Source organism: Mesoplodon bidens (assembly GCF_964165515.1).
Source record: "Mesoplodon bidens genome assembly, chromosome: 1".
In the NCBI taxonomy this organism is placed as follows: Eukaryota; Metazoa; Chordata; class Mammalia; order Artiodactyla; family Ziphiidae; genus Mesoplodon; species Mesoplodon bidens.
In genome coordinates this window covers 182,804,410-182,817,557 of record NC_138176.1, presented here as the reverse complement: position 1 = coordinate 182,817,557, position 13,148 = coordinate 182,804,410, and the positions used below count along the sequence as shown (strand labels likewise).

Sequence of the window (13,148 nt, the reverse complement as noted above, 5' to 3'; positions counted from 1 at the left end):
CTTGTAATTTCTTCTTTAACCCAGTAATTATTTAGAAATGTGTTGTTTAATAGTTAGATATTTGGACGTTCCTTAGATATTTTATTATTAATTTGTAATTTAATTCCATATGGTCAGAGAATATACTCTGTATGATTTTGATTTTTTTAGATTCACTGAGATGTGTTTTAGGGCCCAGCATGTGGTCTATCTTGGTGAATGAACCTTGTTCTCTTGAAAATAATGTATATTCTTTAGTTGTTGGATATAGTATTCTATAAATGTGAAATCCAATTAAGGTTGATAGTGTTGTTTAGACATTCTATATCCTTGATGATTTTTTTGTTTAGTTCCGTCAGTTCCTGAAAGAGTGCTGTCAAAATCTTTTACTATGATTGTGGAATTGTCTATTTTTCTCTTACATCTGTCTGTTTTTGCTTCATGTATTTTAAATCTGTCTTATTAGGTAATACACATTTATACTTGCTTTGTCTTCCTGATGCATTGTCCCTTTTATCATTATGAAATGTCTCTTTCTCTCATGGTGTTCTGTGCCTTGAAGTCTATTTTATCTGAGATTAAAGTAGTCACTCCAGCCTACTTCCACTTATTCGCTTCCATAGTATATCTTTCTACTTTCAACCTATCTGGTTTTGTATTTAAAGTGTTTCTTTTGCCAACAGCATACAAATTAGGGTCTTCCCTTGGTAGCTATTCTCTCAATTCTGATTCTTTTAATTGGAATGTCTGTTTGTTTTCTATTTCTGCTAACAAATTACTACCAATTTAAAACAATCTCAATTATTATAGGTTCCATAGGTCAGAAGTCCAGGCACAGCTGCTGCTTTCCTTAAGAGTCTCATGGGCTGAAACCAAGATGTCAGCAGGGCTGCATTTCTTTCTGGAGGCTCGCGCGGGTATCCATTTCCAGGCTCATTCAAGTTGTTGGCAGCATCTAGTTCCATGTGGTTGTGGAACTGAGGCCCCTGTTTCCCTGCTGGCTGGCTCCTGGGAGTTGTTCTCGTTCTCAGCTTCTTGAGGCCACTCACATTCCTTGGCTCATGGCCTAATTCCATGATCCTCAAAGCCAGCAACAGTGGTTGAACCTTTCTTACTCCTTGACTCTCTCTTACGTCCCCTTCTGCCTCATCTTTCTGACATTCTTCCCATTTTAAGGGCACATATGATTTCTTGGGTCCACCAGGATAATCTCCCTATCTTAGGGTCAGCTGATTAATAGCATTAATTCCATGTGCAAAGTCCCTTCACAGCAATAGCTAAATTAGTTTGATTGACTAGCCAGGACAGGAATCTTAGTGAAATATCTTTAGAATCCTGCCTACCACTAAATATTTAGGCCATTAACATTAATGTGATTATTGATATGTTTGAATCTAGCTCTATCTTTTTATTAGTTGTTTTTTGTTCCTCTGTTTTCCCTTCCAGCCTTCTTTTGTATTTGAATATTTTTAGTATTGGCTTTTTGGAGATACCTCTTTGCATTATTTTTTAGTGACCTCTCTAGGGATTACAGTATACATACCTAATCTTTCATAGTCTACTTAGAGTAAATATTGTACCACTTATAAAATGTAGAAACCTTGCAAATGTATTTCCGTTCCTCCCACCTGAACTTTATGTTACAGTTTGCATTTGTATTTTGTTCACATACATTGAAAACCTCACTATACTATGTTATACTTTTTGCTTTCAATAGTCATAAGTATTTTATGGGAAGAAAGTAGTTTTCTATGTTTACCTAGCTACTTACTGTTTCTGTTGTTTTTCATTCTTAAATATTACAGTTTTATTTTCTGGTATTATTTTCCTTCAATCTGAAAGACCTCCTTTAGTGTTTCTTGCAGAGCAGGTTGGATGGTGACAAACTCTTTTAGTTTTCTTTCATTTGGGAATGACATTATTTTGCCTTCTTTCCTGAAATATATTTTCACTGGATATAGAATTTGAGTTGGTAGTTTTAAAAAATTTCTTTTTCTCTCAGGACTATAAAGGTATTATTTCTCTGTCTTCTGATCTCTACGATTTCTGGTGGGAAATTCTCAGGTATTTGAATTGTTACCCTGTAAGTAATGTTTCATTTTTCTCTAGCTGCTTTCAAGATCTAATCTTTACCTTTCGTGTTTATTAGTTTGAATATGATATGTCTAGGTATAGTTTTCTCTGAGTGGATCCTTTTGGAGTTTGCTAAGCTTCTTGAATCTGTAAATTTATCTCTATTACCAAATTTGGGAAGTTTTTGGTCACTATTTCTTCAAACATATTTTTCCTGCCTAATTTCTTTCTCCTCTCCTTCTGAAGTTCTAATGAATGACATATATGTTAGACCTTTTGGTAGGTATTTTCTCACAGGTTCCTGAGACTGTTCACTTTCTTCAATCTTTTTTCTCTCTATTTTTCAGACTGAGTAATTTCTATTGATCTTTCCTCAAGTTCTTTGACTACTTTGTCACTTCCATTCTGCTATCAATTTTAAAATTTCAGATAATGTATTTTTTAGTTCTAAAATATCCACTTAGTTCTTTTTTAGAAATTCTATTTCTCTACTAAGAATTCCTGTCCCTTCATTCATTTCAAGTATGTATAAATTTCCAGCATCTGGGCCACCTCAGGATTGCCTTTACCTTTTGACTGCCTTTTCCCTTGAGAATGAATCACACTTTCCTGGATCTTTTTATGTCCAGTAATTTTGAATTGTATCTCAGATATTGTAAACATTGTATTGTATAGTCTCTGGGTCTTGTTATAATCTTCAGGAGAATGTTGAAATTTTTATTTTAGTAAGCAGTCACCCAAGTTTTGTTTACACTGTAAATTCTGCCTTACCTTCTGTGAGAGGTGGTTTAAATCTCAGTTCTCTAAGTCTTTGTCATCCTAGTTTGCATCTATCCTGCACTTGTGTAGTTCAGGGCTTAGTTGGAGACTTGTACAAGTGATTATAATCTCATTCACTTCTCTAAATTGAATTTAGACAATTGCTATGCTGTTGGGAGCTATCCCATGCATGCATACCTCAGGAACTGGACTGAGACTTCTGTGGGTTTATACATAGAATTAGAGGGTCCCCTTCTCTAGTTCTCTTCCCTCTGGAGTCCCCCCCCCATACTTTTTGCCCTGCAGGGACCCCTTTTTCTGGTTTCTCTGACTATAAAGATGGGGTTCCTTTCAGACTTTTAGCTTCTTGCACTTCTTTACGACTCTGAGACTAGGACTTGCCCTTTGGGCAAAGTCACAGAAGTGAAAAACAAACAAAATTGGAAACCTACCCCCTTGTGAAGGGATACATCTCCAAGTTTTGACTCTTTTCCTTAATCCTCAGTTGTTTTTCTATTTTTTCTAAAGGGTTTTGTTTTGTTTTGTTTGTTCATTTATTTTGGTGATAGGTAGACATGGGTTATAGTGGGTTTACATTGCCCTGGCACATCAGAAGTATCTTTTAACGTATGTATCAACAAAGAGGTCAAAGAATAAGATGAAGCCCTTACTTCATCTTCTTCTGTGTAAGCAACTTGAGCTATGACTAGTTCTCAAATTCTAATCATCTGATATTTGACCAAGAATTGGGATTTTGAGGAAGTAGGACTTTTACAATTACTGAGACTCTATAGTGCTCAATTATTAACTTGTAGGTATCAGGATCTCCCCTGTCAGATGATTCAGAGGCTGATTTGCCACGAGTGGAACACCAGCACTGACTGTCATTTTGGTTCTGAGCTGGGTAGGTCTGATTTCTCACCCTTGAAGCTGTGTAACCTTTCATGGGAAATATTTTGTAGTTTGCTGAAGCAATAAATTCTACAGCTGAAACATTCTCCAATGATTGACTCTATGAGAACTCTTTTTTTTTTTTTTTTTTTTTTTTTTTTTTTTTTTGTTACGTGGGCCTCTCACTGTTGTGGCCTCTCCCCTTGCGGAGCACAGGCTCCGGACGCACAGGCTCAGCGGCCATGGCTCACGGGCCCAGCCGCTCCGCGGCATGTGGGATCTTCCCAGACCGGGGCACGAACCCGTGTCCCCTGCATCGGCAGGCGGACTCTCAACCACTGCGCCACCAGGGAAGCCCGAGAACTCTTTTTTTGTTTGTTTGTTTCTTTGTTTGTTTTTTTGCGGTACGCGGGCCTCTCACTGTTGTGGTCTCTCCTGTTGTGGAGCACAGGCTCCGGACGCGCAGGCTCAGCTGCCATGGCTCACGGGCCCAACCACTCCGCAGCATGTGGGATCCTCCCGGACCGGGGCACGAACCCGTGTCCCCTGCATTGGCAGGCGGACTCTCAACCACTGTGCCACCAGGGAAGCCCCTATAAGAACTCTTGATAGACAAAGAGTTGTACTACTTAAAAAAACAGGAGTAGCTTTTGTCTCTGTGATGAAATCCCTTTTCATAGCGCTTGAATCTCTTGCTTTTAAACTAATCTCCTGTATTTTATTGGATACAGTAATGTGAAATTAGGGTGACAAGTGCTCCAGAAGGATATATACTTATCTCCCATATCAGTCATTTGCCCTTTGGGTTTGTAAAGCAAGAAAGAGTAAATGATTGCTTGGTAATCTTTTTCCTAATAAAGAGGGATCAGCACCATATCAAGTGATTGCCTTCCTTTTAAATATAACTTTTTAGTACTGAAAAACCAAAACCAGAGAAAAAAAAAAAGAGAAAAAATCAGAACTTTTTGGGTGATAATTTGCTATGTGAGCTCACCCAAGTCATTCAAAAATAAAATCCTGCATTCTTATAACTGTGTTGTTGGAATTAACCTGTTAACCTCCACAAAGCATTTTGAATGTCTGTGACATCAAATGTGAATTTACTGTGATGTGCACAAATCTTAAGTTTTAATTTCTCATTTTTACAGGTCCCTTCCAAGGGCCTAGTAGAAGTCATTGCAATGCATTTGCTATACATACTGCATAAACTGCAAGCTCTATAAAACTTATATCTATTTTGTCAAAATTAGTCATTATTTACACAAAAGGAGATGTTGTGCCACACATGGTAGTTTTGGTGGATAATTATCCTGAAGACTGTCTTTAAAATCTTGTTTTTTATACATATGGTCTAAGGTTTTCTTAGACCATGTAATACCTACCAATACTGTCAATATATACAATATGAGAAAGCAAGTGGGGTAGAAATCAATTTCTAGAAAGAATATATGTAAACTATTTGGTGGCATATATCCCCCTTTGCTTTTATTTTGTTTTTTTTTTGCGGTACGCGGGCCTCTCACTGTTGTGGCCTCTCCTGTTGCGGAGCACAGGCTCCGGACGCGCAGGCTCAGCGGCCATGGCTCACGGGCCCAGCCGCTCCGCGGCATGTGGGATCTTCCCGGACTGGGGCACGAACCCGTGTCCCCTGCATTGGCAAGCAGACTCTCAACCACTGCGCCACCAGGGAAGCCCCCCGCTTTGCTTTTAGATGCTGCCCTAGTACTTGAGATGACATCCTTGTGCAACAAAAATGCTGATATCCTAGAAGCAGAGATTTGTGGTTTTGAGCCTTGACTTCTGAACTGACTACATTTTCTGAGAAAGGCCTTGCAGCAGAAGAAAAGACAAAGACATCCATGTGTTTCAAAGGAAAATTGAACAACTGTCCCTTCCCAACTGTTATCCCATCACTTTTCAAGTCCACTGATGCTATTTCAAGATGTATCCAATGAAAGAATAGTGATAGGGTTCTTGTGACATGAATGTGTATTTAATATTAGTAGATCATGTATGTAAAGTGAGTAAAAAAAAAGGGGGGGAAAGAGAGAAGCATTTAAAAGGTCATGTTATTTATGCATTGAATCTTGTGTGTTATTTCTATAAATGTGTGCATTTATTTGGGAGTGGGTTTGGTGGCGGTAGGTGATAAAAACTAGGATCAGTTGAAGAAAATGAAAAAAAACCTAGGATCAGTAGGAGAAAATGTTTCCTTTACCCTAACTTAACTATAAAACACATTTAAAAATCTTGCTTGTTTCTAGGCTTTAAGGAGAAATGTAACTGCTCTCTATGGATAGATGTATATCTTTGGTTTCTGTGATTATTGTTGATGTTTGATCAGTGTTATTGTGGGAATCTGGCCTCTCTGCTGATCTTCTAAGAACCACACTAAAGCAAACGTTGCAAAGAAACCTTTTATTTCTAATGACCTAGTATGACTCTGGCATTGGATAGTCCTCTGTTTTATAAGATTCTGGTGCTAATGTTCTTGTGTGTAGGAACGTGATTGGAACAAGAGTGGTGAAAGAGAATTTTGTACGTTTAACTTGGAGCTGTGTACTGTGCTTCTTGTTAAAAAAAAAAGAGGTAGACATACAAAATTTGGGGATGGAAGCTGGGTTACCAATTGACTAGGGCTGATTACTCTTTTCTGGGCCAGTTGCTATGGAACTCCCCAGCTGGAGAAGTTTTGGGGAGGGAATATCCACTGTTAGGACTTCACTCTTGTCCCACTGATAGTTTGAAGGTGATATCAGACAGAACCTAGAAATGTTTCTGTCTCCTTGGGTCCTCCAAGGCCTTCCCCAAAGCTTTTCACAAGATGCAAAATCATTTACCTACAGCCCACGAATCTTTTGTAATGCACTGGTCCACAACTTTTAGGTGGGAGAGTGAAACAAATTGGACTGCAGGTTTTGGTTTCTGGGTTGTAAGTCATGCTCTGCATTCATTATCTTAGAGGATGGTTGTTAAGGGGACCAGAACTTGTGTGGACTTTTTTTTTTTTTTTGCCTTAACCAATGAGCAATATGTTGTTTTTCTAAAAGGCACTGGCTAGAACTTAGCCCAAACATTTAGCTAGCACTTTTCTCTATTACTCTAAAGAGCTTAATATTGAAATTCTGACCTTAAACACTTGGGCTTTCAAAAGAGTAGGACATTCCAGAGGCAAAATAAGGGGCTCCAATGTAGAGTCTATAGGTGGTTCAACTGAAATTTGGTCTTGGTTTTGAAGCTCTATCTTTAAACTCTGACCAGGTGTTTGACTAGATTGGTGTGGCTAACATGCTGAACAAAATTAGTGTATAAGTATTTGTAGGCTTCACATTAAAATATTATTATTTTATTTTTACTCTGAAAAATATTGTCAACAGACTCTAGCATGGAAAGCAGATAATACTTAAAAGCCAAGTGTTTCTCTAGCTTATTTCAATGTTATTTTTATTTAAAGATCAGTGTGAAAATATCACCCCGGTGTCTGAGGGTCCAAGGTCAATTACCTTCTCATTTGCTTTTGGTATTTTTTGTTTATGAAAACATTTTGTGAACTTTAGAATTAAAGAACTAAAAGTTATTCACTATAAGTCCAACTTGAGACTTGAGGATCATATCTGGTTAGAACCGTGGCAGAACTTGAAAAAGAAGATTTTGCAAACTGGGGCCATAGACACTGAACCAAAATAATCCCTTTTTTCAGTTTAAGATTACTTTGTCTCACCTATAAGGATATGATTAAGCCACTTACTAATAGAAAATATGTGTATGTACTGGTGGGGGGAAGTGGGCTTGCTGTGTATATGTATGTTTTAAAATTAATAAATATTATATCTTACTGAGCTCCATACATGGTTTTTACTTGAATTTATTTAAGAGACCATGAATAATGTATACAACACAATACAGTTTTAACAAATAAGTTTGAAATAATCTGTTAATTCTCTTTTTGAAATTTTGTATATAGGGGTGGCAAATTAATTTTCTTGTACAGCCAATGATACAAGCAACCTGGTCCTAAAGTAGCATGTCTTGTAAAGATGACTTGGTAAAAGTTGTGACAGACTTACGCTTAGAACCTGGTTCTCCTGATTGAGAATCCTTGCTTGGTTAGAATAGCTGACTTCCTATAGAAATGGGGACACAGAAGATGTGTTTTCTTATGTGGCTCTCTCATTATTGGTTCCTTTATTTTAGTTGTGCTACAATATAAGGCTGGATCTGTACTAAATTATGAGTCAGACTAGACGGAAAAATGTGCTTCACTTGTTTTCTAAATACTCTATGTAACCGAACCACTGGCAGGAATTAGAAGCACCAGCATCACTGCTTGTAAGGTTTTAAGGCTAGTCCTAGAGAATTGGACTAAATGGATTTTCCTCTATTGTTTTGTGTTGTGTTTTAGAATTAGAAATGGGTCCTTAACACTCCTCTATGTGAATGATAAAGTATGTTCTCACATTGCTTTTTTTTTTTTTTTTTTTTTTTGTGGTACGCGGGCCTCTCACTGTTGTGGCCTCTCCCGTTGCGGAGCACAGGCTCCGGACGCGCAGGTTCAGCGGCCATGGCTCACGGGCCCAGCCGCTCCGCAGCATGTGGGATCTTCCCGGACCGGGGCACGAACCCGTGTCCCCTGCATCGGCAGGCGGACTCTCAACCACTGCGCCACCAGGGAAGCCCTCACATTGCTTTTTAAAGGGTCTTATTTTCTCTCTTTATAGCTTCAGACATGAAGTAACTTGAAAATGTAATTACCATAAAGCTTATCTATTTCTTAACATGTATTTCTGAGAAGTGCCTTCCCACAAATCACTCATCATCACTTGTAAGTAACTTGTGATTTAGAGCTTTGTGTTTGTAGATGTTTGTGGATATCTGATATCGACTCTATTATATGCTGAGAAACAGAAAACAAAACAAAAACCCATCCACCAAATGTCATTTTCCTTTGCTTTCAGTGAAATTTTATTTCCCCCCATTGCGTAGCCTTATTTAATCTCTACTTGTTGTACTTTGCCATGCCAGATCATCTCCTGTAGAAGTGAGGAAGGTTCTAGCAAAATTTTGAAAACTGTGTTGTTGGTTAATGTGAATTAAATGAGTCGGGCTTTCCTGGTGGTGCAGTGGTTAAGAATCCGCCTGCCAGTGCAGGGGACATGGGTTTGAGCCCTGGTCTGGGAAGATCCCACATGCCATGGAGCAATGAAGCCCGCGAGCCACAACTACTGAGCCTGCATGCCGCAACTACTGAAGCCCACGCACCTAGAGCCCGTGCTCCGCAACAAGAGAAGCCACCGCACGCAATAAGAAGCCCGCGCACCGAAGAGTAGCCCCTGCTTGCTGCAACTGGAGAAAGCCCGCGTGCAGCAACAAAGACCCAACACAGCCAAAGATAAATTTAAAAAAATTAAAAAAAATTAAATTAAATTAAAAAAAAGAGTCAGGGAAATGAAACCAAAATATTTCAATTCAGCATGTCTTCCTGTCCCTACACTAGGGTAGTCTCTCTTATCAGTCAAGAGAACAGGTTTTTAATGTCAGTTTATCTCCATTTAGCTATCTCCATGCCTCTAGTTCTGGAAAGCGATCTCCATTAACATTGCCACTAGAATTTAAAACAATCCTTCCATCCCACAGCAATGTTCCCATTGGTTATTTCCCTCCTGAACCTGCATTTAATCTTCCTCCTCAGATCATCACTCCTTTTGCTTACATGTATACCTACCTGTCTGTCTCCTCCACTGTATATTTTTTAAGTAGAAAAGCTGTTTATTAAATTGCTCCTAGACCCTCCAGAAGAGTCAGGGCCAGATTCTGAAGGCACACGGGCAAGTACAATACCCAGTGTCACTGCCCCCACCAAAATTTCTGTGTCTCTAAAGATTGGGAACTACATCTTATTTGTCTATTTCTGTTCCACACCATCTAGCTCTGTGATTTCTACGTGACGATAATAACAGTAACCCTGTGAAGGTAGGAATGTTAGTCATGGTTTAGAGGCAAAGTGCAGTAAGTCCTCTACCTTCAATTTTTGAACTTTCAAAGTTGTAAACGTGCGTTCGTGTGTCCAGTCACGTAAGTTAGTTCACGTGTCTGGCGTACATTGTCACGTGCGTGCATCCTCTACAAGTGGTTGTGCTTTTGTGTACTTCATTGTACAGTACTGTATGGAGTACAGTAGTACAGTATCTTTATTTTAAGCCCAGGATGCCTGGAAGCAAGCGTAAAAGCAGCAGTGATGTAGCTGGTACTACTGTACTTTTCAAGGTACTGGACTGTAAGATTCAAAATGTTTTCTTTATTTTTTGTGTTTGTTTTTTATGTGTAATTTGTGTGAAAAGTATTATAAACCTATTACAGTACAGTACTATATAGCCGATTGTGTTAGTTGGGCACCTAGGCTAACCCTGTTGGCTTTACGAACAAACAGGACTTAACGAACGCGCTCTTGGAACGGAACTCGTTCGTATGTAGGGGACTTACTGCATAGGCTTTGAAAGTTAAGAAGGTTACTCAGTGTCACTCAATAAATGATAGAGCCATAGGTGTTTGTTGAAATAGATATATGGTCATGATTACTTAGATCTGGAATCAATTAAAAATTTTTTTGTTTAGATAATAAAAACTTTGGGAGCTTAGGCTCCTGGAGCTAAATGCATCCTCATCCACTTACAGAGGAGGAAGCATATTTCTCCAGCCATAAACAAAACTTCACTTTACTCTTATTAAGCCAGATTTGGATACCGCTCACCTTGAATCAAGCATTGTAGCCAGGGGAATGGTGTGCACTGATCGGCTTGGGGCTCTGTTAAATTCCTTTGCCTGAATTAATAACAAGAGCAAAAGGAAACAGGATTATACTGATTGGGTTAGGCTAATGACAGCCTACCCATTGGAACCACCAGGCTTCCGCACAGCTGGGGAGGCATACAAGACATGGTTGCTGGAGAAACAGTCACAGTGCTCACCAGATAAGGATGTTTTGAAGCTGCAAATGTATGCTTCCTTTTAGATTTTCACCCATTCTGCCAAATTGTCCTTCAAAAATGCCGTACCAATTTCCATTCTCACCAACAGTGTCTGGGAAAGTACCTCCCCACGCCTGGACTATGTTAGATAATACTACTAATAATTTCCATGTGGACCAATCTGCTGAGTGAAAATTGTCTTGCTTTAGTTTACATTGTCTGGGAAAGTACCTCCCCACGCCTGGACTATGTTAGATAATACTACTAATAATTTCCATGTGGACCAATCTGCTGAGTGAAAATTGTCTTGCTTTAGTTTACATTTTCTTGATTACTACTGAGGTTACACATAATTTCATATATTTTTTCTTTTTACATATTTATTGGTCATTTGGGTTCCTTCTTTGAATAAAGGATACTAAAGGTCTTAAAAAGTGAGGCAGATTTTAGCTTGAGTATTGGAGATTTTCCTTTGTAGATGTGTTTCATACTTCCTGAAAACAAAGGTAAACATCAGATTCAGATAATATAGTTTGGCTCAAAGTATATTGTAGATCAAAAATTATTTTAAACTGGGAAATGCAGCCCAGCCAGAAGAATGTATTTTAAATTATACTTGTCATCCTAAGTAAGGTGGTCAGATCCCCTTTCTTCTGCTGAGTCTTGGGAGGAAATAAGTTAATGCGAGAGAAGCACTTTTTCCCTTCTAGGGCAGAGGAATGAAGACGTCAGCTCTGTTCGGATGGACAGGAATTATTTAAGGAGGGTTGTGAAAGGTCTGAGCTCGCGGGTTGCTGCAGCTGGCCTTACATCCATTTCACTACGACGACACCTTACTCCTTTGGCTCCACCCAGGACTGCCCAGGGCTGCCAAGCGTGATCCAAGAGGGGGCGGTAGAGCCCCATTCACTGTAAGTGATTTCCTTCCCAAGGAGAGAAGCGCTAAAACCTGCGATGAATTTCACCTGAGGGGTATTATTTGCTCTTTTGTCCATGCAATAAGCCGTCTTCTTTCCCCGTTTCTAAGGGCCCAGTGTTAAGGATTGCGTAATCTATTTGAACCGCAGGGGTGGCAAGGAAGAACTGTAATAGACGGGCCATCAGGTGGTGCCGGCCGTGGAGTGGCGCGCCCTGGTGCACATTGATAGTTAAACTCTCTGTTAGTCCGGTCTTAAAGGTTTAGGAAGCATAGTGGGAGCACAGGAGACCCAACGCACGTGGCCTTTGTCTCTCTGATTGGATCAGGGCTCCCCTACTGTCAGCAGGTGGCTGGTGACTCAGAGGTCAGCAAGGCAGAACCAGTGGCTGGAGGAGAGCTAGGCTGGTGGGAGCGTGGGGGCAATGAGGAGCTGTGGACTTCACTGAGAATCCTGAGTAAAAGAAAAAGAACCTGAAGAGTTATGAAAGTAAATTTGCCTCACAACGATGAAATGGGAGCAGGTGGGCAAATGCAGAGTGGGAGGAAGGCTGATCAGACTACTTCCAAGAGAGCTAATCCAAAAAAAGGGCGCTGAACATCTTTGGAATGAATTGGAAATATGGTTGTTTTTTTTTTTTTTTTTTTTTTTGCGGTACGCGCAGGCTCAGCGGCCATGGCTCACGGGCCCAGTCACTCAACGGCATGTAGGATCCTCCCGGACCGGGGCACAAACCCGTGTCCCCTGCATCGGCAGGCGGACTCTCAACCACTGCGCCACCAGGGAAGCCCAGAAATATGGTTTTCAAGTGTGATTTACAAGCAGCAAAATGTAAGTTGATGCTCACAATGGATGGAAATTGAAAAATTAGTCCACACTGGCTCTGGCAATTTTTCTTGATTATATTGGAATGCAACGTAGGGAGTCTGCATGGTACAGCCTGAGGCACATTTCCAACCTTGGTGTCAGTCAGCTGACATGTATGTTAAGTCAGCAGTCAGTCCACTGGAGTTCTGAATTTACAAAAGTGTAGGGCATGTTGTTTAGGGGAAACAAGTTATCTATTATGTGTGTAAAAATAAAGTCCTCAATATACCTCTCAACATGTTGATTTGAAAAAAAAATCACCAATGAAAACTGAAAAGAGGCTATAGAAAAAGGGAAATACTTTGCCAGCATGGAAACAGAAACTTAAAACACATTTTATGCACAATTCTATGACTATATGAAATCCACCTCTATTCTGAGTGATGGTGGGCATCTAATTCCCCAAGTGAAGGAAAATGGTGAAAGATATTTCCAAAAAAAGGTAGTGTTTACTATGTGCAGAACATGTAATAAATCTCCTATTTAGAACATAAGCCAAGATATCTATAAATTTTGTTGTCAGAAAATCAGTTTCTCCTTGCTTGTTGAACAGATATTTAAAGAATAACAAGTTGAAGAGGCATCTCAAATAATAGCTTTCCCAGGAAATCTGTATGTCTTGACCTAGCCTGGAGAGATTTTACAAAGAGGATTGGACTCAGATTTTGAAAAAAGTGATAGATTCTACTAATAAAAG

General features: G+C 39.5%; 1 protein-coding gene across 1 annotated transcript in view; it reads left to right on the top strand.

The window, feature by feature from the left end:
• CDKL2 (cyclin dependent kinase like 2) overlaps nucleotides 1-3,735 on the top strand; it is a 33,229-nt gene extending 29,494 nt beyond the window's left edge. Inside the window, exon 13 of the mRNA XM_081236374.1 lies at nucleotides 3,627-3,735. Within this exon, the coding sequence (XP_081092500.1) occupies nucleotides 3,627-3,692 (66 nt within the window). The 3' untranslated portion in view covers nucleotides 3,693-3,735. The remainder of the gene's footprint in view (nucleotides 1-3,626) is intronic.
• The last annotated feature ends 9,413 nt before the right edge of the window (nucleotides 3,736-13,148 follow it).